The sequence below is a fragment of the Mastomys coucha genome, unplaced genomic scaffold, assembly GCF_008632895.1.
Source record: "Mastomys coucha isolate ucsf_1 unplaced genomic scaffold, UCSF_Mcou_1 pScaffold1, whole genome shotgun sequence".
NCBI classification, from domain to species: Eukaryota; Metazoa; Chordata; class Mammalia; order Rodentia; family Muridae; genus Mastomys; species Mastomys coucha.
In genome coordinates, this window is record NW_022196891.1 from 50,512,739 (window position 1) to 50,537,667 (window position 24,929).

At 42.2% G+C, this 24,929-nt stretch overlaps 1 protein-coding gene and 1 long non-coding RNA gene across 2 annotated transcripts in view; one reads left to right on the forward strand and one right to left on the reverse strand.

Moving 5' to 3' along the window:
* Nucleotides 1-24,644, forward strand: part of Shcbp1l (SHC binding and spindle associated 1 like) — a 26,094-nt gene extending 1,450 nt beyond the window's left edge. Inside the window, exons 2-10 of the mRNA XM_031384878.1 lie at nucleotides 2,635-2,784; nucleotides 6,928-7,142; nucleotides 9,689-9,775; nucleotides 9,862-10,080; nucleotides 11,472-11,577; nucleotides 18,117-18,270; nucleotides 19,942-20,192; nucleotides 21,672-21,794; nucleotides 24,296-24,644. Of these exons, the coding sequence (XP_031240738.1) occupies nucleotides 2,635-2,784; nucleotides 6,928-7,142; nucleotides 9,689-9,775; nucleotides 9,862-10,080; nucleotides 11,472-11,577; nucleotides 18,117-18,270; nucleotides 19,942-20,192; nucleotides 21,672-21,794; nucleotides 24,296-24,547 (1,557 nt within the window). The 3' untranslated portion in view covers nucleotides 24,548-24,644. The remainder of the gene's footprint in view (nucleotides 1-2,634; nucleotides 2,785-6,927; nucleotides 7,143-9,688; nucleotides 9,776-9,861; nucleotides 10,081-11,471; nucleotides 11,578-18,116; nucleotides 18,271-19,941; nucleotides 20,193-21,671; nucleotides 21,795-24,295) is intronic.
* Nucleotides 14,509-18,251, reverse strand: LOC116101260. The gene is made up of 2 exons (XR_004122828.1): nucleotides 17,988-18,251; nucleotides 14,509-14,629 (listed from the first exon to the last, which is right to left on the reverse strand). It is a non-coding gene; the product is annotated as an uncharacterized LOC116101260 (long non-coding RNA).
* Nucleotides 24,645-24,929: the final 285 nt, after the last annotated feature.

Here is a 24,929-nt window from a genome sequence, read left to right on the forward strand (position 1 = left end):
TTTTAAGTTAGGTTTGTCCTGGAACTTGCTATGTAGTCCAGGCTGGGCCAGAACTCACAAAGATCCACCTGTCCACCTGTCCACCTGTCCATCCCAGTACTTGGGAGGAGGCTGGAGCCTGAGAATTGTGAGTTTAAGGTTAACCTAGGTCAATCTCAATAGTGAGATTTTTGTTTCAGTAGTAAAGAAATAGCTGGAGTTTTGTTCAAGTGGCAAAGAGCTTGAAGTACTACTGTGTTTGGTTCCCAACACCGCACACACACCCTGCTTTTATTGACGCAGTTCCTGCACTCCTGGAGAAAGGAGGAGGGGACAGAGCCATAAAGAAGTACCATGAGACAGGCTTGGTGGCACACCCCTGTAATCCCAGCACTTAGGAAGCTGAGGCAGGTGGATTGCCCTGAGTTTGAGGCTAGTGTGGGCTACCCAACAGCACCCTATCTCAAACAAAAATAATCTACAAAGTAATTCCATGGCTTTACACAGTAGAAAACTACGCATTTGTACATTCATGCTTATACAATAATTAGGTTAAAAAGCAAGAAGCCTGGAGGCAGACATGACGGGTGGGTGGATGAATAGACACACAGAAAAATTACTGAAAGGAGACAGTGCGTGCGGTCAGCAGTGCTCACTCTTGCCAGAGTAGGGCTGCTTTTAAATTGTTGCTTTTGCATTTCCTATATTCCTATATTATTGTTGTTGTTGATGTTGTTGTTGTTCTTCTTCATCCTCTTCCTCCTTTTCCTCTTCCTCTTCCTCCTCCTCCTCCTCTTTTTTCCCCCCTTTTGACTTTTGAGACTCTCACTATGAAGTCCTGGCTACCTGAAGCTCATTATGTAGTAGTCCAGTCTAGTCTTCAACTAATAATGACTCTCCTGCCTCTGTCCCTGGAAAGGTGGAGGGATAAAACTGCCCACCGTAATGGTCATGTATTTCTTGTGTTTCTCATAAGGTTTGCTTATCTTAGGGACAGGAGAAAAAAAATTTTTTTTGAGACAGGGTTTCTCTGTATAGCCCTGGCTGTCCTGGAACTCCCTCTGTAGACCAGGCTGGCCTTGAACTCAGAAATCCACCTGCCTCTGCCTCCCAAGTGCTGGGATAAAAGGCGTGTGCCACCACCGCCCAGCGAGAAATTCTTTTTTTTTTTTTAAAGATTTATTTATTTATTATATGTAGCTGTCTTCAGACACACCAGAACAGGGCATCAGATCTCATTACGGGTGGTTGTAAGCCACCATGTGGTTGCTGGGATTTGAACTCATGACCTTCCGAAGAGCAGTCGGTGCTCTTCCCCACTGAGCCATCTCACCAGCCCGAGAAATTCTTAATTTAAAAAACATCTCCATAAAACTCAGACTGTGTAAGTGACCTATTTTTAGTCATATATTGAGGGTTGGAGGCCAGGTCTGCTAAAAATATGTGAAAATGTTTGTATAAATTATTCATCCTTGATTATGATCTAATGAATTTCATAATAGTTTAGATTACTTACCCTTTAAGTGGTTGACTCTAAACTTAAAAATCAAATGGGCAAATATTTACTGAGTGTTTAATACACTTCTTGTTTTATAAAATGGAATGACATTTAAAATTTTTACGTGCTGAATTTTTTGTTTGTTTGGGTTTTCAACCAGTCTCATGCAGTCAGGCTGGCCTTGAATTCACTTTGTAGTAGATACAGGCCTCGGACCCAAGGCCTTCTGCATTGACCTCCTCCGTTTGGGGATTGAAGACACGGGTCCAAGTGTTTTAAGGAGACAATGCCATTTTTTAAGATTTGTTTTATTTATTATATGTAAGTACACTATAGCTGTCTCCACACATCCCAGAAGAGGGTGTCGGATCTCATTACGGGTGGTTGTGAGCCACCATGTGGTTGTAGGATTTGAACTCAGGACCTTCAGAAGAGCAGTTAGTGCTCTTAACCTGCTGAGCCATCTCTCCAGCCCACCATTTTTTTTAAGTATAGGTTTTAAAACTGTTGTTGTGATTTCCACAATCACACTCCCTTTGCCCAGTGGATTAATAAGCTACCTGAAGATATAGCATGGGTGAATGGATCTCTTCATATTATTTTCTTCATGTTTATGAGTTATTGTTAAATACATTTTTAGTTTAAAATATATGAATTTTTGAGATTTTTCACTGGTTAAGGCAATATTGGTTATATTTTCAGGTAAAAATATTTGTTATAAACTTCTACATATTTATTTAAAAGATTTATCCAATTAGAAAATTATCTGTGTTTGTGTGTATGTATAAGAGAGAGATGAAGGTCCTGGCAGTGGTGACGCACACCTTTAATCCTAGCGCTGGGGAGGCAGATTTCTGAGTTTGAGGCCAGCCTGGTCTACAGAGTGAGTTCCAGGACAGCCAGGGCTACACAAAGAAACCCTGTCTCAGAAAAACCAAAAAGGGGGGGGGGGAGGAGGAGGGAGGGGTGTCAGGGCACACTACAGAGGTTGGGAAAGCTGGTAGGAGTCACTTGTCTGTCTCTGTTCACCTTTATGGGGTCCTGGGAATTGAACATGGAACTCAGGCTTGCTCTGCAGCTTTTCACCCTCAGAGCTCCCTCTCCAGGCTAGATGCCTCGCATGGTCATCTGCACAGCTGTGTCTTGTCTCTCACTAGGCAGAAGATGCAGATGAAGCTATGAGTGAATACCTGTCAGAGAAGCTGAGAGTGAAGGACAGATGGCTAGGAGTCTGGAAGAGTAACCCGGAACTCTTCTTTGAGAAATACGAAGAGGCGTCCATCCCTTTTGTTGGGATCCTAGTGGAGGTATGTTTTCCTCGCTTTGATTGTTGAATGAGTTAGCAGCCCCTGTATGACAGAGCTGTGATTCTGTTCATCTGGAACTGCAATACTCATATAGATATCAAACCGGCGAGTATGGGAGGAGACAAAGATCAACACTGCCAGAGGGTAGTTGGGGAAAGTTAACAATGAACTAGGATCTGGTAGCACTGAACAGTGATTATTAGCCAGTTTCAGTCGCCCAAATACTGTAAAAATAACAAAAATTTATTTCTTGGCAGGCATGAACTCCCAGCACTAGTGAGACAGAGGCAGGCATTTAGAAGGCAGCCTGGCCTACATAGGGAATTCCAGGATAACCAGGTGATACAGAGAAAGCATGTTCCAAACAAATTAACAAAAACCACAAAAATATATTTCTTGAAAAACTGGGCTTTTACAAATGGTCTACTATGTCTTCTTCTTTATCTGAATTATTTAGATGAGGAAATAAAACCTGAAGAGGAAACTGTTGTCGAATGTGACCTTTTCAGTGTGACTGATGTACAAGCCATTACCTAAGCTTCAATGTGGCACATTGGTGTCATAAATTTGAGTCCCGTAAAGATAATTATTCTTGTATATAAATTAATATCAATATTATACTCATGACTGGTACTTCTTCCTCCAAGAGATTTTTTTTCAATCTTTTTTTTTTACATTTTAAAAAAATTTGTGTGTACATACTCAAACGTACATGTATACCCCAGCAGGTATATGGAGGTCCAAAGACGACTTTTAGGAGTTGCTTTTCTCCTTCCACTGTGTGGGTTCTGGGTCTCAACGTCAGAGAGTTGTTAATCATTGGCAAGCCCCTTAAGCTATCTCTATGACCTAGATAGATGTTTCAAGTATGTTGTTTTGGTCACAAGAAAAACTTTGACATCCCATATTCAGTTACCAAACCCAGACACTATTGTGGATGCCAACAAGTGTTTGCTGACAGGAGCCTGATATACTGTCTCCTGAGAGGCTCTGCCAGTGCCTGACTAATACAGAAGTAGAGGCTCACAGCCATCCATTGGAGTGAGCATAGAGTCCCCAATGAAGGAGCTAGAGAAAGGACCCAAGGAGCTGACGGGGTTTGCAGCCCAATAGAAGGAACAACAATATGAATCAACCCGTACCCCCAGAGCTCCCAGGGACTCAACCACCAACCAAAGAGTACACATGGAGGGACCCATGGCTCTAGCCATATATGTAGCAGAGGATGGCCTTGTGGGACATCAATGAGAGGAGAGGCCCTTAGTCTTGTGAAGGCTCAATGCCCTAGTGTAGGGGAGTGCCAAGACCGGGAAGTGGGAGTGGGTGGGTTAGTGAGGAGGTGGGGGATGAGGTAAGGGGGTTTTCAGAGGGAAAATGAGGAAAGGGGATAAAATTTGAAATGTAAATAAAGAAAATACCTAATAATAAAAAAAGAGAAAGTGTTATATAGAAACAGACCAAAAAGAAAAAAAGAAAAAGAAAAAGAAAAAACCTTGAAACTTATCATATCACACACTACTTAAAAGCAATTAAAATATATATGCTGTGTGAAAAAGTGAGCTCAGACCTGTTGCTGTCTCGCTCTGCTGCTTAAGTTTTACTGAAGCTAAGTCTCAGCGGTGCTGAATGGTACATTCTGTTCTAAAGTCGCAAGAACTTATTCCTGTGGACCCCAATCTGTCACTCATTCCTAGAAGCCTGTGGGGGGTGTGTGTATGTGAGAGAGAGAGAGAGAAACAGAGAGACAGAGAGACAGAGACAGACAGAGAGACAGAGACAGACAGAGAGACAGGAGGAAGAGGAGGAGGAGGAGGAGGAGGAGGAAGAGGAGAGACAGACACAGACACAGAGAGAGACAGACTAGTTCTTGACCCCAGAGCTTCATGCACTTTAGGCAAGCTCTCTACTACTGAGTTACACCCCAACCCTCATTATTTTTTTGTGTTTCTGCTATAACAAATGACCACATGGTTGGTGTATTAAGAGTACTAGGTTACAGATCTCTCAGCAGAGCTGATAGTGAAGCGCAAGCAGAACTGAAGACTTTTCTAGAAGCAGGGATGGGGATCTGTTTCTGTGCCTTTTCCAGCTGTTAGAAGCTCCCTGCATTCTCTGGCTGTGGCATTTCTCCCCATCCTCAAGTTGTCACTGCAGCACCCTGGAGTCTTCAGGCCAGAAGGGTTGTTCCCTCCTAAGGGGCTGATGGGATAGGCATGGACCTGGCTGTGTTATCCAGAACAACCTTTCATGTCTGCCCTCCAGGGTAATCTATCTGCAAGGCCAGGTTTTTTTGGTTGGTTGGTTGGTTTTTTTGTTTGTTTGTTTGTTTTGTTTTGTTTTCAATCAGGGTTTCTCTGTATAGCCCTGGCTGTCCTGGAACTCACTCTGTAGATCAGGCTGGCCTCAAACTCAGAAATCCGCCTGCCTCTGCCTCCCAAGTGCTGGGACTAAAGGTGTGTGCCACCACTGACCAGTACAAGGCCTGTTTTTCTGCAATGGCATCATAGTCACAGGTTCCAAAAATTAGGGCCAAGCATCTGTGGGGACCATTATTTTACCTACCCCACTCAGATGCTGAAGAACAGATTTGGAAACACAGTACTTGTGTTTCTTCCAGAGGACTCAGGTTTGATTCCCAGCACACATGTCAGGCAGCTCTCAGTGGCCTCTAACTCCAACTTTTAGGAGGGATCCAACAAATGCCCCCGCCCCCTGGCGCCTGCACACACCCATGCTTGTAAGTCAAAGTACAAAACGGCTTTTTTCAAGGTGATGGTGCTTTGAAGGAGACTGTGCCCCATGGGTTTGAACACTTGGACCTCAGTTGGTGGCACTGTTTGGAGAGGTTATAGACCATCCAGAAGGTGGGGTCTTGCTGGAAGAAGTACAAACTTGGAGACAGGTTTTGAGGGTTTACAGCCTCATCCGTGTTGGAGATCCCCCAGCTTCCTGAGTGTGGTTGGAAATGTGATTCTTAGCTTCCTCATCCAGCAGCCCACTGCCGTGCCTCTCACATAATCTAAAACTATATGTTCAGATGAATTCCTCCCTCCGTAAGTTGTCTTGGTTGTGGGGTTTTGTCACAGCAACATGAAGCAGCTAGCTAATACAGGTGTTCACAGTGACATTTATGAAATTTAAAAAATTGAGTGGCTAGCAAGCTGGCTCTCAGGTAATGGCCGTTTTGAATAAGCCTGACAACCTGTTCAATCTTGGAGACTCAAGTAAAGTTGGAAGGAGAGAACCAATTCCACAAAGTTATGAAGCTGAATCTATTCAGCCCAAGGACTTTTTAGTGTCCTTTTGGTCCTTCATTTACAAATGATATAACATAAATGAAATTTCTTTAAACATGCCTTGACCAAAGGCAACTGGGGAGGAGAGGGTTTATTTGGTTTGCTTTTCTACATCATAGTCCATCACTGGAGGAAGTCAGGACAGGAATTCAAACAGGGCAGGAATCTGGAGGCAGGAGCTGATGCAGAGGCCATGGAGGAGTGCTGCTTACTGGCTTGCTTACTATCATTTGCTCAGCCTGCTTTCTATAGAACATATGACCATCAGCCTAGGGATGGACCTACCCACAACAAACTAGGCCTTCCCCGACAGATCCTAAGTGAGAAAATGCCATGGGCTTGACTGCAGCCTGATCTTATGGAGACTTTTTCTCAGTTGAGTCTCCCTCCTCTCAAATGAATCTAGCCTGTGTCAAACTGACATAAAACTATCCAGCACAACATATTCTCTTTATGAAACTTTAAAGCTAATGCCTTTAGGGAGATGCTTGAAGCTGGACACTTGTGGTGCCTTTCGTCCCAGCACTCTGGACACAGAGGCAGATGGAATTCTGAGTCCAAGGCCAGCCTGGTCTACAGAGTGAGTTCCAGAATGGCCATGGCTACACAGAAAAACTCTGTACAGAAAAACTCAAGATAAAAAATAATAATAAACAAATATATATTACAAAGGAGGTACTTGAAAAACAAAGGTTGGTATTTAATGTGTATCCAGAATTATTCAGTATGTTGGTTGCAAGAAAAGTCATAAGAATTTAGAAGAATCAACATTGTGACTAGCTCATCCATGAAAAACCCTGTGGCTTTGATGAATTTGCAGTTACCTACTGTATGCCATTTTCCCTAGGTGACGTGTAAACCACGCCAGAACTTGTCATCTTGTTTCAAAGTGACAGTTTCTGTGGCTGAGCCCTTTTCTTCTAACATTGCAAACATCCCGAGGGACTTGGTGGACGAGGTTCTGGGCGAGCTAGAGTACAGTGTGCCTCTCCTGGAAGTGTACCCTGTGGAAGGGCAGGATGCAGATGTCCGAGACATTGCTCTGGCCCTGGAAGTTGTAAGGTAATGAGGGGTTCTCACTCCTGAAACTTAGTTACTTTATCCAGCAGCTCATTTCATGCCTAAGCTATGCTCATATAAATACTTTATATTTATTGATTTACTTGAGACTGATGGATTAACTTTACCAGTTTTTAATTAACACAATATTTGTATAACTGTTGGTTACAAATTGCACAAGTATTAGATATTAGAAAAGCTCTGCCTTGTTTTTATTTTGTACTTTATAAAGCTAGATGTGGTGGTGAATTCCTTCATGGAAGTGAGGACTGGGCAGAAACCTGCAGGCAGACTCCGTGGAGGAGATAGCCACCGCTTGCTGGCTCCTGGAGGCTCGGCTTAGCTAGCCTTCTTATGTAGCCCACATTGAGCTGGACCCTCACAGCAGTCAACAATTGAGCTGATTCCCCACAAACTGTCCACAGGCCAATCTGATGGGCAATCAATCCTGATATTCCTTCCTCAAGTGACTCTAGGCTGTGTCAAGTTGATAGCTAAGTAACCAAGAAAGCATCTGAAATGTTTGATTTCTGTTTTTTAGCATATGAGGACGTTACAAACACTAGATGCCATTGTACATGGTGTGATTGGTTGTTATAAGCTGACATCATTTGAGCAGAGCTATCTGTGAACAAAACAGTATGATGTTTATGTTTTCCTAATGTTATTTTCCATACAAATTGTGTTGAATCTTATAAATTATTTCTTGTTAAACAAACTCATAGCTCAAATCTATGAAATTTTAAACCTGAACTTTATAATCTTACTTCAGGAACATAATTTTCTTCCTTTTCTCTTTCTTTCTTTCTTTCTTTCTTTCTTTCTTTCTTCCTTCCTTCCTTCCTTCCCTTCTTTCTTTCTTTCTTTCTTTCTTTCTTTCTTTCTTTCTTTCTTTCTTTCTTTCTTCCTTTCTCTCTCTCTCTCTTTCTTCCTCTTTCCTTCTTTCTTTCTTTCTTTCTTTCTTTCTTTCTTTCTTTCTTCCTTTCTCTCTCTCTCTCTTTCTTCCTCTCTTTCTTTCTTTCTTTCTTTCTCCCTTCCTTCCTCCTTCCTTCCTTCTTTCTGTTTTGATTTGGTTTGTTGGTTGGTTGGTTGGTTGGCTTTCCGAGACAGGGTTTCTCAGTGTAGCACCTAGCTGTCTTGGAATTAACCTTGTCAACTAGGCTGTTCTTGAACTCAGAGACCCACCAGCCTCTGCCTCCTCTCTCTCTCTCTCTCTGGCTTGTTTGCTTGTTTGTTTTATTTTGAGACAGAAGTTTTCCTTTATACTCCTGGCTGTCCTGGAATTTGCTTTGTAGACAGGTTGGCTGCAACCTCTGAGGTTCCCCAGCCTCTGCCTCCTATGCTGGTACTAAAGGTGTGTGCCACCACCAACTGGCTATTTTTTTACGTTTAGTAGCCTAAAATATAGTCCAGGCCATTTAATATTTAAAGTTTAATCTCTTATTATTGGCTCATTCATAGACTATTTCAAAATATTTTAAGAAAATGAAGATGTGGTGAAGGAGCTAGAGAAAGGACCCAAGGAGCTGAAGGGTCTGCAGCCCCTTAGGACGAACAACAATATGAGCTAACTAGTACCCTCAGAGCTCCCAGGGAATAAAACTCCAACCAAGGAGTATACATGGGGGGACTCATGGCTCCAGCAGCATGTATATAGCAGAGGATGACCAAGTCGGTCATCAATGGGAGGAGAGGACCTTGACCATGTGAAGGTTCTATGCCTCAGTGTAGGGGAATGCCAGGGCCAGGAAGTGGCAGAAGGTGGGGTGGGGAGTAGGGGCAGGGGGAGGGAACAGGGGATTGTTTTAGTTTTTGGGTTTATTTTATTTTATTTTATTTATTTTATTTTTATTTTCTCTTTTGGAGGGGAACCTGGGAAAGGAGATATTTAAATAAAGAAAACATCTAATTAAAAAAAAAAAACAGAAAAGGGGCTGGTGATATGGCTCAGCAGGTAAGAGCATCGACTGCTCTTCTGAAGGTCGTGAGTTCAAATCCCAGCAATCACATGGTGTCTCACAACCACCCATAATGAAATCTGAATCCCTCTTCTGGTGTATCTGAAGACAGCTACAGTGTATTCATTTATAATAATAATAATAAATAAATCTAAACAACAAAAAAAAAAGAAAATGAAGGTTTGTGCTGGGAATATAAATATAGCTCACAGGTAGAGTGCTTGCCTAGTGTGCATGAGGCCCAAAGTTCAACTCCTACCCCAAAAAAACTTAAGGTGTGGGGAGATTAAATCAGGGGTTATAGAGATGGCTCAGGGGGTAAAGTTGGTTGGTGCTAAGTCTGGCAGTGAGCCCCATCATACCTGAATTCAAAGCCTAGCACTCTTACTGTGGAAGGAGGGTCCAGACTCCCACAAACTGTTCTCTGAGTTACAGGTGCACATTGTGGTGAATACAAGAGAGTGCACATAGTAAATAAGTGTAACTTTTTAAAATTAAGAATCATTAAGTTTTGACATGAAATTTTTTAGAAGCTTCTGAGCATGGTCTACGTGTTGTTAGTCACGGTCATTCTAATTTGGTTTATTGTAGGTTTTTTTATGATTTTCTTTGGAGAGACTGGGATGATGAAGAAAATTGTGAGAATTATACTGCCCTTATTGAAGAAAGAATTAATCTGTAAGTAGAGTGGAGAAAGGCGGAGCTGCTGGGGAGGGGGAGCTTGGCTGGGAAAGGGGTATGTGAAGGTCACTGTTACTTTCCAGGTGGTGTGATATACAGGACGGGACAATCCCTGGCCCCATCGCGCAACGCTTCAAGAAAACGCTGGAGAAATACAAAAACAAACGTGTTGAGCTCATCGAGTACCAGAGCAACATTAAAGAAGACCCGTCTGCGGCTGAGGCTGTCGAGTGCTGGAAGAAGTACTATGAGATAGTGATGCTCTGTGGGCTGTTGAAGATGTGGGAAGACTTGAGGCTGAGGTAAGGGATGGTTCTAGTGAAAGAGTCACAGAGGAGCAGAGCATGGGTACTCTCTGGTGGTAGCTTCTGGCCCATAGATGAGCTTGATTAAAATAGTTTAGGAAGCTGGATGAGACAGTGCACATCTATAACCCCTGCCCATGGAGATGGAACCAGAGGACTGGGAGCTAAGCAAGCCTGAGCTAATGAGAGGCTGTTTCAAAAACAACAACAACAAAAAAAGTAATTAGGGTAGTAATAACAATGCCTTGTTAATAAATTAAAAAGTAATCAGGGTAGTAATAACAATGCCTTGTTAATAAATTAAGAACATTGGAAAATTATTGTAATACTAGCTATTTCTCTCATCATCAAGCAATAAAGTGATTCAGTGAACCCAAAGCCTGAGTCTGAGGAGGTGACTGGTAAATGTATGTATCTACAGGAAGGAGCTGTCACTTTCAGCTAAAGGAATGAAAACAGTCAGTACTTAGACTGAAGCTCTCCACTGCTGGGAAGGAGGACGCAGAAAACAAGTCAAAAGAGAGAGGCCAAACATAGTAGAAGTGGTGAAGGTTGATGGTATAGAGATCACTCTGTCCAGAGGGAAGCAGGCTGTGTTTTTATAAGTCACATCCTTAGAAGCAAAACAACCTGTTCACTAATGATTTCTAAAACCATGGGGGCTGAAGAGACAGCTGAGCAGTTGAGAGTGCTTGCTGTATTGGCAGAGGGCTGGGATTTAGGTCAGGTGGCTCAACCTATAACTACAGCTCAGGAGGGGGTAAAGGGGGAGTGACCCCCACTTCTGGTCTCTGAGGCATTGCACTCCAAGGCACACACCCTCTCCCACAGACATACATCTACACACAAAGACACAATCTACACACAGACACACATCTACACATAAAGACAAAATATTTCTCTGGATCCCAAGACACAACCCACCTCTGCTTTGTATAAGTCTACAAGAGTAGATTATGAAGTAAACTCAGGATCTCTCTTACTGTGATGGGAAGTCTGAGGGGCCAAAGCAAAGGTTCAAGTGGCTTACATTCAGATTTCCTCATCTTAAAGAAAATCCTTAAAAATGGAAAGATTTAGAATGTAAGGGTTTAAACATTAGTTATCTAAAAGATCTTGTTGGCCATATGTGGTCATAAAAACTTTTAATTTCAGCACTTAGGAGGCAGAGGCAGAGGATCTCTGTGAGCTATGGGCAAGGTTAGTCTACAAGTAGAGTTCTGGGCAGTCAAACTGTTTCAAAAAAAAAAAACTAACTAAATAAGAAAGCTCTTGTTAGATTGCTCTCAAGTTACTCACTATTCTTAACATGCTTATGGTAGCTTACAAAGTGAAGATAGGTTGGGCTTTTTCTATGTTAATTTATACATGAATGTTTTTTATTATAGAGTTCACGGACCTTTCTTTCCAAGGATTCTGAGACGTAGAAAAGGGAAGAGAGACTTTGGGAAGTCTATAACCCACATCGTAGCCAAAGTGATGACCACCGACATGGTAAGACTCACTCTCCCCTGAGTGTCCACACAGTGTGCACCAAAGGAGAGCTCCCATGGAGCATACTTGCCTGATTTGGGGATAATGCCTGGTTTCTTCCTTATCCTGACTCGGTGTTGGCATTCTGATATTAGATAAGTGCCAGGCAGGCTCTCTGCTGGCAGAACCAGGTGAAAGGGAGAGAACCCGGTCCAACCGAGCCTCTCAACCACAGGGAGCCGGGAGTCTGTCAAAGCAGGAACTCATTTTATTGTATCGATCTTTTCTTTATAAAGGGCTGAGAGAGGAGGTGGAGTTTTCTGCTGAGGTGAGATGACAGGGGGGAGGGGAAAGTTGATGAACGTTAAGGGGTGACCTACGAAGCCAACAAAGTTACTCTACCTCAGCAGGAGCTAGGCAAAGGCAGGCATAAGCAGGTCTCGCTGAGTCACTCAAGTAGGAAGTGACTGAGACAGTTTACAAACCCGAGCCAGGCTCAGGTTTGTCCTCAAGGCCCAAATCAGGGCCAAGTAGGGCCCAACAGATAAGTACTGACAGCTCTTCACAGCACTGTAGCCTTGTGGCCAGTGAGCAGAAGACATACCCACAAGAGAGGCTGCAGTCAGGGAAGACAGACACACAGTGTTGGCTCTCCATACATTTCATAGATTTCAAGATGGAGATATAGCCAAGTAAAGAGGCAGCTACAGCTACAGCATAGACTAATGAATACCGAAACAGGATTATGTACAGGGTACATGTGGATGGGCCACAGGTCAAAGGATTTTGACAATGCTGGCTGGGAAAACTAACCCAACTGAAATTTGGGTCTATATCAAATGAACAAGCCCTGGGTGGATACGTTTAGCCAGCCTCTGAACAAATAAATATAAGTTGTTCTGAGATCAAATGAAAATATCTCCACCTGCCGGGCAGTGGTGGCGCATGCCTTTAATCCCAGCACTTGGGAGGCAGATGCAGGCATATTTCTGAGTTCAAGGTCAGCCTGGTCTACAGAGGGAGTTCCAGGACAGCCAGGGGTACACAGAGAAACCCTGTCTCGAAAAACTGAAAAAAAAAAAATCTCCACCCAACTTGATGCTTAAGCATCTCTCTGTGAACTGTTCTGCCTCACCTGGTCTCAGTTCTAGCCTGGGTCCCACTGTCTCTCAGTGCCTTTGCCCTGTGGATGACCTCCCAATGCTCAGGGTTTCCTTTTTCCTGCAGTATCTTATCCCTATTTACCAGTCTCTTGTTAGAACTTCACTTGGATATGTTTACAATCCAAAGCACATATACAGGCCTGATATTTGTTCTAAGTCCAAACCTACTACTTACTGCCTGTTACTCTTAAGTATGCCAGCTCCTATCTGCAATTAAGTTCAAAATCATACACACTGGCTTACTCCTGTTCCAGCATGTATTTAGTGCTGATTATCATTTTTCAGGAGTCCCGTGACTTCACACGCACTGTAGCATTGCTCCCAGTGACCTGCAAACTTACCTGTTTATTGGTACTGGGGACTGAAGACAGAGTGTAGTTCATGCTAAGAACCTATGGTACCATCTAAGCTACATCCACAGTCCTTCACTTAGTTTTCGAGATAGGGTGTCTCGCTGAACTTGGAGTTCTCTGACTTGTACGGCTGGCTGGCCAGTGAGCTGCAGGACCTTCTTGTTCCTGCAGTGTAGAGTTTACCACTTTGGTTTGAACACATTAGTGCTAAACTCAGCATCACCAATAATGTGTCAGTGTTGCCTTTAGGAAAATAAATTAGAAAGCACTTCCTCATGGTGTAAACTAACCTAGAGTGAAAACCAGACTTGAATTCTTTACTTCTGTCTCCCTGTATCTTGCTTTTTTTGTGTGTGTGTCTGTTATATGAGTCTGAATCTATGCTTGCCTGCCTGCTCTCTTGTCCATCCTCATGTGTCTCGCTGGCAAAGGCTGTTGCTCTCTCTTTTATTAAACAGCCTAGAAAGCATCCCATGGGGGAAGAAGGAGAGTTGCTGCAGAAGTCTTTAACAGGATTTACAGGGAGAAGCCGCTGAGTCCAGCTGACCCTAGCTGGTCCAGATAACAAACACAAGCAAGCAATAGCTGGATGTTGTCTTCCATATTTGTGGTGGATATTTATAAGATTGCTTTCAATCTATATTTGATGTTTTTAGCAAGTAGTGACCACAACACATATACAAACACATATGCATTATTCTCAGTCAGGGGCATAGAAAAGTACATGATTTAAGATTACAGCTTTGCATTAGTGTAGGTTGTAAAAATTGAAATCCAAGACAAGTAAGTTTGGTTGTTACAATATTCTTTTTAAAGACAGGTTAAAGACAAGCTGAGGACACAGTGGGATTCTGGTCTTAAGTGACCAGTCTCTTAAGAAAGGAGGAGTTGGTTTCATAATAGTAGCTCAGCATAATGCCACATGTTGCAGATGTACACTACTGCACTTGGCATTTTTTAACATGGTAGCTAGAGAACTGCACTCAGATTCTCATGTGTGCAAGCATTTTACTGGCTGAGCCATTTCCCAGCCCATATCTCTTATCACAAGCCACTAATCCATTTTGAGTTCCTTTTGTATTTAGTGTGGGTTGGCTCTAGCATCATTTGTTGAAGAGATCTTTCTTTCTGCCTTGAATTGTCTTGGCATCCTGTTGACTGTTAAAGAGTGTTCTTTCTCTAGCCTGTTGGTCGTATCCCACTAATGATGCCTTCCTTATCCCAACATCACACTGTTTGGTCATTGTTGCTTCCTAGTAAGTTCTGAGATCAGAAGCCAGGCAGTGGTGGTGAATGCCTTTAATCCCAGCACTTGGGAGACAGAGGCAGGTAGATTTCTGAGTTCAAGGCTTGCCTGGCCTACAAATTAAGTTCTAGGACAGCCAGAGCTACACAGAGAAACCCTGTCTCGAAAAACCAAAAAAAAAAAAAAAAAGTTTTGAGATCAGAAATGTATTTTTAGTAGGCTTTTTTTGGTTGCTTGGTTGCTTGGTTGGTTTGTTGCTTGGTTGGTTAGTGAAGATACTTCTTACATTTCTGCAGAGTCCTATAGAAGAACTGAAGAGATGACTTAATCAGTAAAATACTTTCCTGGCAAGCATGAGCACCTGAGTTTCTATCCACAGAACCCATGTTAAAAAAAAAAAAAAAAAAAAGCTGTGTACTGAGGTACAGATGAGGCCACCATAGTGAGCATGCATTTTTTTGTGTGTTTCTCATACGGTTTGCTTATCTTAGAGACAGGAGCAAATTTTGATTTTTAAAACTGTCATTGCCTGTATGTGCTCTTTGGTTGGTGGCTTAGTCTTTGGGAGCTCCCAGGGGTCCAGGTTAGTTGACACTTGTTTTTCCTATGGGGTTGTCATTCCCTTCAGCTCCTCCAATCCTTCCCCTAACTCTTTCATAGGGGTCTTTGACCTCAGTCCAATTTTGGCTATGAGCATCTGCACCTGTCTCAGTCAGCTACTGATAGAGCCTCTCAGAAGACAACCTTGCTAGGCTCCTGTCAGCAAGCACAATATAGCATCAGTAATAGTGTCAGGGTTTGGTACCCACCCGTGGGATGGATCCCAAGTTGACCTGGTCACTGGATGGCCTTTCTTTTAGTCTCTGCTCCATTTTGTCCCGCATTTCCTTGAGACAGGAACAATTCTGGGTCAAAACATTTGAAGGTGGGTTGGTGACCCTATCCCTCCACTAGGGGCCCTGTCTATTTACTGGAGGTGGTTTCTTCAGATTCCATCTCCCTACTGTTGAGCATTTTGACTACAATCATCCCTGTTGAGACCTGGGAGCCTCTCACATCCCAGATCTGTAGAACTTTCTAGAGGTTCCCCCACTCCCTACCCCAAGAAGCTGCATATTTCTATTAATTCTCCTGGCCCTCTGGGTTTCTTCCTATCTCCCTCCATACCTGATCCTGCCCCCCTTTCCTCCTTCTCCCTCCCTTCTCCCACCCAGGTTCTCCCTACCTCTGCCTCCTGTGATTAATTTTGTTCCCTCTTAGTGGGATTGAAGCATTCTCACTTGGGCCTTCCTTCTTGTTAAACTTCTTAGAGTCTGTGGGGTTGTATCATGGGTATTCTGTACTTTTTGGCTGATATCCTCTTATCAGTGAGCACATATCATGTATGTCCTTTTGTGTCTGGGTTAGCTCACTCAGGATATTTTCTAGTTCCATTCATTTGCCTGCAAAATTCATAATGTCCTCGTTTTTAAATAGCTGAATAGTACTTCATTGTGTAAATGAACCCCATTTTCTGTATCCACTCTAAGCTTGAGGGACATCTGGGTCACCAATCAAAGAACATACACAGGCTAGTCGAGGCCCCCAGCACATATGTAGCAGAGGACTGCCTTGTCTGACAGTGGGAGAGGATGTACCTAATCTGGTAGAGACTTGATGCCCCAGGGAACATGGAGGGTGGAGAACCCTCTCCAGGCAAAGGGGATAGGGATGGAGTGAAGAACTCTGGGAAGTGGAGACTGATGGGAAGGACAACATTTGGAATTTAAATAAGTAAAATACTTAATTAAAAAACAAAACAAGCCGGATGGCGCACACCTTTAATCCTAGCACTTGGGAGGCAGAGGCAGGCGGATTTCCGACTTCGAGGCCAGCCTGGTCTACAGAGTGAGTTCTAGGACAGCCGGGGCTACAGAGAGAAACCCTGTCTCGAAAAACCAAAAAACAAACAAACAAAAAAAACAAAAACAAAAACAAAAACAAACATTATTACTACTGGGTGTTGGTAGAACACTTCAGAAGGCAGAGACCAGCCTGGTCTCAAGTGAGTTCCAAGAAAAACAAAACCTAAGGTGAAAATGGTGGCATTTGCTTATAACCTCAGTGCTAGGGAGATGGAGACAGACACCTGAGGTTTACTGGCCAGCTAGCCTAGCCTAACTTATTTGACAAGTTCCAGGGCAGTAAGCGACCCTTCTCACTCCCTGTCTTAGTGGTTACGTAGGTATGGTGGGCTAAAGTCTTAAGCAGTAGTCTTTGTCAGTTTATGCTCTGAGAGTTGAGAAGGGTCACATGAATAAAGTGTGTAATCCCAAGGACCAGGAGACAAGCTGCATGTGGCAGAAGCATGGGTTTTCATAGAGGTGTATAGACAGGTAACAATAGGCAGTGTAGTGATTAATCTGAAGTAAACTCACTCCTATCCTCCATACCTGAGGAGATCACAAAGGCACATCCTGAAACAACGCCACCATGGGTTTTAAGAAACATCAGAAGACTCTTGTCCTGTTTTCCTTTCTTCTTCTCTCTCTCTCTCTCTCTCTCTCTCTCTCTCTCTCTCTCTCTCTCTCTCTCTCTCTTCTTTTTCTCTCTCTCTCTCTCTCTTTCTCTCTCTTTTTGGGGGAGGGTTTTGGTTTTTGGTTTTAGATTTTTCAAGACAAAGTTTCTCTGTGTGGCCTTGGCTGTTCTGGAACTCATTCTGTAGACTAGGCTGGCTTTGACACGGTCTCTCAAGTGCTGGAATTAAAGGCGTGTGCCACCACTGCCTGGCCTTGCCCTGTTTTCTTGGAGTTTTCTCATAAGCATTCAGAATTCTCCTCACATGATACCACTCTTGGACTGTGTACCCTTAATCCCAGCACCAGGGAACAAAAGCAGGAGGTTCTCTGTGAGTTCAAGGCCAGCCTGGTCTACCTAGCAAGTTTCAGGTCACCTAGGACTGCACAGTGAGATACTATCTCAATAAACAAATAAACAAATGGATAAATATCATTGCTTTTTATGATAAATAATAAAGTTCTCTCTCTATCCCTAATGCAGATCTTTGGTACTTTTTGTTTGTAACTTTAGAATCTTCAGTACCTGAAATTATATGAATTCTGAGCCAAAGCAAGAAAGTCAGGATCAACAATCGTTCAGTAGGTGAGGGTACTGAAAACCTGAGTTTGCTCTCTAGGACATACATGGTAGATAGAAAGAAACAATGGCCTTAAGTTGTCCTTCACACATATGTACACACATACATACCACACCACAAGACATCACACACAATCAACTAAAATAAATGTTAAAAAACAAAGTGTACCTGGGCATAGTGGCATACATGATCTCAACATGAGACAGGGTTTCAAGTTGTAGGATCACCTGTCCTACTTACGGGAACTTTGATTTAAGGAGAAAGAAGAAGAATGGGAAGGAGAAGAGGAAGAAACTGATGATGAAGATGAACAGGAAGGAGGGGACTCTTGGGAGGAGGGGAGGAGGGGATATGATGAAGATAGAGAATAGGAAGGAGGGGACTATTGGGAGGAGGGGGGAGGGGTGGGGAGTAAGAGTACAGTGTCCAGCGTCATTTGCCTCATATTCAAGGCTTGACTGGGCACTCCTCTACAATCTTGAGCTATTCATTTAATTTCACTGCTTAAGGTAATACATACTATTCAAAAGCACCTGATAATTAATGGTCGGCAGATGAATGCATACTCTTTAGGTAAGTGTTCTGAAGAGAATGGCAGTTGCGTCCAGGAAGTGCTCAGGTAGCATGCTGGTGAAGGTGCACGGCTTGCTTTTTCCTTTCAGGTAAAGAACTTGTCTTCGGACACCCTTCTCCAGCAGCATGATGATCTGAACCTGGCTTTAGACAGCTGCTATAGTGGAGATGTAGTAGTCATTTTCCCAGGAGAATATCAAGCTTCAAACCTCGCCTTGCTGACTGATGACATCACAATAAAGGGTGAGCAGGAAGTCCTTTGCAGTTTTATTACAGCAACATAGATGAGCCAAACTGTGTACTTGGAAGCGTGTTGTTCATACTTAACTGAACAATCAGGAACATCTGTCTTAAAATCCCAATGTCCCTTTTACACTAAAGACCACGTTACTTATGCTGGTCTCAAACTTTTGACCTTTCCCTGAATAGGCTTGGTGAGTGGTAGGAACTACACTGCACCCAATGGTTCATCATAGTTTCTTTTTCTTTTTCTTTTTTTGGAGTGCTTGGGATTGAACAAAGGGCCTTGCACCTGCTTAGGCAAGCGCTTCACCACTGTGCTATAGCCCCAAACAATATTGACCATATTTTTTATACTTTTATGTATATTTCTACCAAAATGCTTGTGCTTTGTTAACTTTGAAAGAAGAGTACTGCTGTTGCCCAGTGGGAGTGAAGAAGAATAGTGAACTTACATTCTACCTATGAGATTTGAAAATTCAAGCAAATCTTTACTATAACAGTATCTTATCAAACAATCTGGATAATACTGATTGTATAAATACTTTAAAACAGATGTAGCCTTGATTTTAAATTTTGGACAATTGCTTTAGTTAGAGAAGATTATTGGTATGATTATTCTAAGCTTCTCTGTCGTGTGTGTGTGTGTGTGTGTGTGTGTGTGTGTGTGTGTGAATGTGTGAATTCAGAGGTCAGAGGACAGCTCTAGGGAATGCGTTCTCTTGTTCCACCATGTGAGCCCTGGAGACAGAATGGATCATCAGGCTTGGGCAAGTGCCTTTACCTTTCCCACTGAGTCACTGCTATGGTAACTGATATAGATCAGAAAGCAAGTTAAGATGTACTGCATTGTTTTGTCTTAGACATTTATACACAACTATTGATCATATGAAAATATATGAGATTTAGAAGCTGGATGGGTATGGTGCCTCATGCCTGTAATCCCAACACTAGGAGGCTGAGCCATGACTTTAGAGCCAGCCTGAGCTACATAGTGAGTTTTAAAACAGCCTGGGTTAAGAGTAAGATTTTGTAACTGTAATTGTTATTTTTTATTTATTATTACTACTACTGGTAATAACTAGTGGGGTATGTTGAATAAATACTGCAAGTGTTTGATTATAAACATAAGTTTGATTATAAACATAGGTTGATTATAAACATAGGTTCCAACATCAAGTCATCAACTTAATTTCCAAAGATAATTTTATAGGTGTGGGTGGGGAGATAGCTCAGAGGATAAAGGGTTTACTGTGCAAATGAGAATCCTGAGGTTCCCCTGTGCCATATGACTAGGAGTGGCAGTGGGCACATCTGTAACCCAGAGCTAGGCAAGTGCTGACAGGTCTTGGGACTTACTGGCCAGTTAGTCTAGTTGAAACAGTAAACTCCACATATAACAAGAGGCCTTCTCTAAAAATGGCATAGAAAGTAATGAAGGAAGATACCTGATCTTTACCTCTGGCCTCTACACGCACAGTGAACACAACTTCACACCTACCTACATATGTGAGTATACATGATTGCATTATATGAAAATAGCCAATTAGTTGATAGTGAATATTTATATATATATATACATGTCTTGATGAAAATAAACAGAAAAATATATCATTGAATTACTAAATAACTTGGAAATTTTAGACTCCTAATTTGTTTTTCTCTATACATCAGGAGTTGGAAAGAGAGAAGAAATTATGATTACTTCTGAACCTTCGCATGACAGTTTTGTGGTATCCAAAGCTGATAATGTGAAGCTAATGCAGCTTTCTTTGATACAACAAGGGACAGTTGATGGCATTGTGGTGGTAGAGTCTGGTCACCTGACTCTTGAAAACTGCTTGCTAAAGTGTGAAGGGACAGGAGTGTGCGTTCTCACAGGGGCTTCACTGACGATCACAAACAGTGAAATAACTGGTGCCCAGGTACTTCCTTCTATAACAGTGTAGCTTTATATGACTATAAGTAACAGTTTGGAGTCATCCTGACTTGAAAAGGTACAGCACTTGGGAGACAGAGGCAGCAGAACTCTAAGTTGGAAGCCAGCCTGGTCTACACAGTGAGTTCAACAACCAGGGCTGCATAAAGAAACCCTGTCTTGAATGCAACAACAACAACAAAAATCACCCAAAGATAACAATTATGTGCATGTTTGGGTATAGGAGTGTAAGTATGCACATCTCATGGAACACGTGTGGAAGTCAGGGACAATCTTGGGCATGAGTTCTTACTTTCTACCTTGTTTTAAACAGGATGTCTGTAATTAAAATTGTCTAATTTATTTATTTGGTTTTTTGAGACAAGGTTTTCCTATGTAATAGCTCTTGCTAGCCTGGAGCTAGCTCTGTAGAACAGGCTGGCTTCAAACTTATAAAGATCTGCCTCTGCCTCCCAAATGCCAGGACTAAAGGTGTGAGTCATCAAGCCCAGCCTAAAATTGTTCTGTTGTTGTTGTTACTGAGTGCACTCATCTCTGTGTATGCACACATGTGTGCACACATTTGCAAGCTGTATATGCTCTGTGTGCAAGTATACGCACAAATAAATTTTCGGTAGTTGATTCTCCCTTGCTATCATGCGCTCCAGGCAGTACTGTTCACTGCTGTTACACTCACCAGGTTAGGTGACCTGTAATTGTCTAGAGCTTATCAGATGTTTACATTACCATTCCTAACAGTAGCAGTTACAGTTATGAAGTAGCAACAAAATAATTTTATGGTTTATCATCACCTGAGGAACTGTGTTAAAGGGTTACCGCATTAGAGAACCACTAGTCTAGAGTTTCTGTTATCTCTGCCTCCCATATCATCATAGAAGCACCAGGGCTTTGCCCTCAGTTCTTATGGTTTGGATTCAGCTTCTCACACTTACAAGTGCTTTTTCCCGGTCTCCAAAAGACTGTTTTTTAGCTTTCCACAAACTATAACTCAGCTTAGAAAGAGGGAGACAACAGGCTAGAGAGATGCCTTGTTAAAGAGAGTGCACTGGTCTCACAGAGAATCTGAGTTTAGTTTCTCTGCAGAACCCACTTCGGGCAAGTCATAACCATGTGTAACTCCACTCCAAGTGATCTGATGCCACCTTTTGTATTCTGTAAGCACCTGTGTTAGCATAAAAATGTGTCTGGACACACATAAATAAACATGCACAAATGCCTTTTTTTTTAAAAAAAAGTATAATCCTAGCACTTGGGAGGCAGAGGCTGGTGTATTTCTGAGTTCAAGGCCATCCTAGTCTACAGAGTGAGTTCCAGGATAGCCAGGGCTACACAGAGAAACCCTGTCTCGAAAAACAAAACAAACAAACAAAAAAGGAGATATGACAGGCATGGTGGCATACTTATAATTCCTGCTCCCAAGAGGTGGAAACTTTTTGTAACTTGTGTTGTCTGTTTTGAATTTCAGGGTGCTGGTGTTGAACTATATCCTGGGAGCATAGCCATCTTGGAAGGGAATGAGATTCATCACTGTAATAACCTCAGAACCAGTGACAGCTCAAAAAGCACCTTAGGTGGTGTTAGCATGAAGGTACTGTCTTAGTGCTTTTTGTTTGTTTTGAGACAGATCTCACTATGTACCCTGGCTGGCCTGGAACTCTGTAGACCAGATTGGCCTCAAACCCACTAAGATCTACCTGTCTCTCCTTCCCAAGTGCTGGGGTTAAAGGTGTGTACCATGAATGGCTTATCTTAGTTCCTATTAGAGAAATGTTCTAAGAGTTTTAGGTAGGGCAGGTTTTAGTTTCTTTTCCTGTTGCTATAATAAAAATACTATGACAAAAGCAACTTGAGAGAAAGGGTTTATTTAGCTCACAGTTCAAGGATATGGTTCATCATAGCAGGGTCTAAGCAACAGGAGCCTAAGGCAGCCGGTTACATTGTATCCATCATCACAAGAAGAGTAATTGAATGCTTATTGTTCAAGCTTGATGTCTCCTTTTTATGAAGTCTAGGACCTAGCCCCAGGGAATGGTGCCCCCCCCTTATGGGTATTCCCATCTCAATTAACCTAATCAGTCTAATTTTTCATCAGCATAGCCATAGGCTAAATGTGCCTGGAGACTTGGTAATTCTGTCCAGTTGAAAATTAATACTATACAAATATTAAAATAGTGATATTTTACTATTAATAATAATTACTATGAATAATAATATTCAAATGCTGTTTATATTTGAAAAATATTCCTACACATAATAAAACATAGTAAATGATAGCTGATGGGGAACAGCCTATTCCTGCATATCCCATCCCCCCAAGGTGGAGATTAAATTTAGGATGTTATGCAGAGAAGCCAGCCCAGCCCTCCCACTGACAATGTCCCCACTATCTTCTGATACAGAGATGCCCTGGCTGGCCTGGGATTCTATAGCCTAGTCAGGCCTCAAATTATAGTCCTCCTGCATTAGCCTTCTGAGTAACTGGGGTCACAGGCCACCAGGCCCAGCATAAAGTAATTCTGAATGAGAAAATAGGTAGGCTTTGCTCTTATGTAATAGACTAGATGTATAATACTTGAGTAAGTAAAGCAAATAGATATTATAGGCAGGTCTGCATTCCTAGCATTTAGGAGCCAGGAAGGTCAGGAGTTCAAGATCTTAGCTACACAGTGAGGCCAACCTAGGTTATATATGAGTTTCTATGTCAGCTACCCCAAATAAAGTAGCAAATTAAGAGGATATGTTAAAACAGTTTTGAGGTAAAATGTAGTGTACATGCCTATAATCCTAACACTCAAAAGGCTGAGGCAGGAGAGCTGGTGTGAATTCCAGGCCTGCCCAAATAATATAACAAGTAATGAGATAGCCAGAAGTTTATAAAACTGTCTTGGAAGGGGCATAGGAGGAAAGAAAAGGGAGGAAGGAAAGGAATAAAGGCCACTCTTGGCGTGCTGTGGTGGCACATACCTTTAATCCTATTACTCTGGAAGCAAAGGCAGATAGATGAGCCTCTAGTAGTTGGGGGGGCCAGCTTGGTCCCAGTGAGTTCCAGATCAGCCAAGGCTATTACATAGTGAGACTCTGTCTCAAAGAAAAGTATCAGACTTTGGATTTTCAGATTATAAGGATATTCATTCAGCACCAGTAGACCACCCATGCTCCCAGTGACCCCGCAGAGTTTTCAGTAAAGTCAGATAACTGGTTGATAATGGGGAAAATTTATCTTTTTTTTTCTTTCTGTTCTTAAGTATTTTTCAGTTGTTCAAAAGGGTTAGTTTGCATCAGAACCACTTTTAACCATTCTTGCAGAAGTACAACCTAGTTACCAATTCAATAGGTCTGGAGTAAATAAAGCCTGAGGATTTGTTGTTAGTTTCCAAAGTGATGTTGAAATAACTGATCACTAAAACATAAACCATGACCATATGATTACCATGACCATAGAACAGCACAACACTGACACCACCTGGTGGCTGAGTGGAACTGCATCCTGATGGCCAGCGTGAACAAAGCCAAAAAGTTTTAGGTACATCAAGGCCAGAGGATGGCAAAGTAAATAGCAAGCAAAATCCAAGAACAAAAGCCATGCAGATCCTTGAGCCTTATTCCACAGTATGACTTAGAACTAGATCCCTGGCAAGTCCCCTGTGTAGTATGTTCATGTTAACCTTTCACCTGAAACACATTTCTCTGAAAGAGTGACTACTCCATTATCATCTCTGTTCTTCAAAGAAGTGGTTAGTTACTGGAATGACCATTCTAGTTAACTAGCAGCCTGTCTTTTTATCAAATCATGCTGTTTCATTGGCCTATTGTATTTTCCCATGTTGTCTGAAATCATTTTCATGTTTGATCATGTTACAGACGTTAACAAGCTGCATCACCTACCTACAATTATATCAGTTTAGGATAAAACATGAAAAGAAAACTACCTTTTCATTCACATTTGTAGTAAGGTTGATGAATGTGAGGAACACACACTTGTTTGAAGCTAACTGTTGACTTCAGAGTACGTCTCAGTGCCATCTTAGGTTAGTTTGGTTGTCTTTGTATCAAATTACTGAACAGCTGATTTCCTCAAACAATTAACAGGTTCTTCCAGCACCCAAACTGAAGATGACTAACAATCATATCTACAACAACAGTGGCTATGGAGTGAGCATTCTTCAGCCATCGGAACAGTTCTTTATTGTAGCAGAAGCAGCTCTCAACAAAGGGGCTGCTTCAGGAGATAAGAAAGATGACAAAATGCTCTCCAAAGTCATGCAAACTCTGAATGTGGAAATGAACAACAACAGGATAGAAGCCAACTTAAAGGGGGACATTAGGATAGTCACTGGATAATGCATCTGGACAGGTGTTCGTATTTTGATAAATAATTCTTGTATTTCAGAAATTGTAGTTTTAAATTCAAAGATTAAAATGTTTAAATGCTTTCATTCATTCAATTACTCATTTAAATGTATTGTATGAGAGTCTAGCTTTATGCTGGGCAGTGGTGGCACATACCTTTAATTCCAGCACTTGGGAGGCAGAGGCAGGCAGATTTCTGAGGTCAGCCTAGTCTACAGAGTGAGTTCTAGGACAGCCAGGGCTACACAGAGAAACCCTGTCTTGAAAAACCCAAAAAGTCTAGCTTTACTAAGGTGCCATAGAATGAGGGGCTGGGGATGTAGCTCAGAAGGTAAAGTACTGGCCTTGCATGTGAAAACAAAGCCCTGGGTTC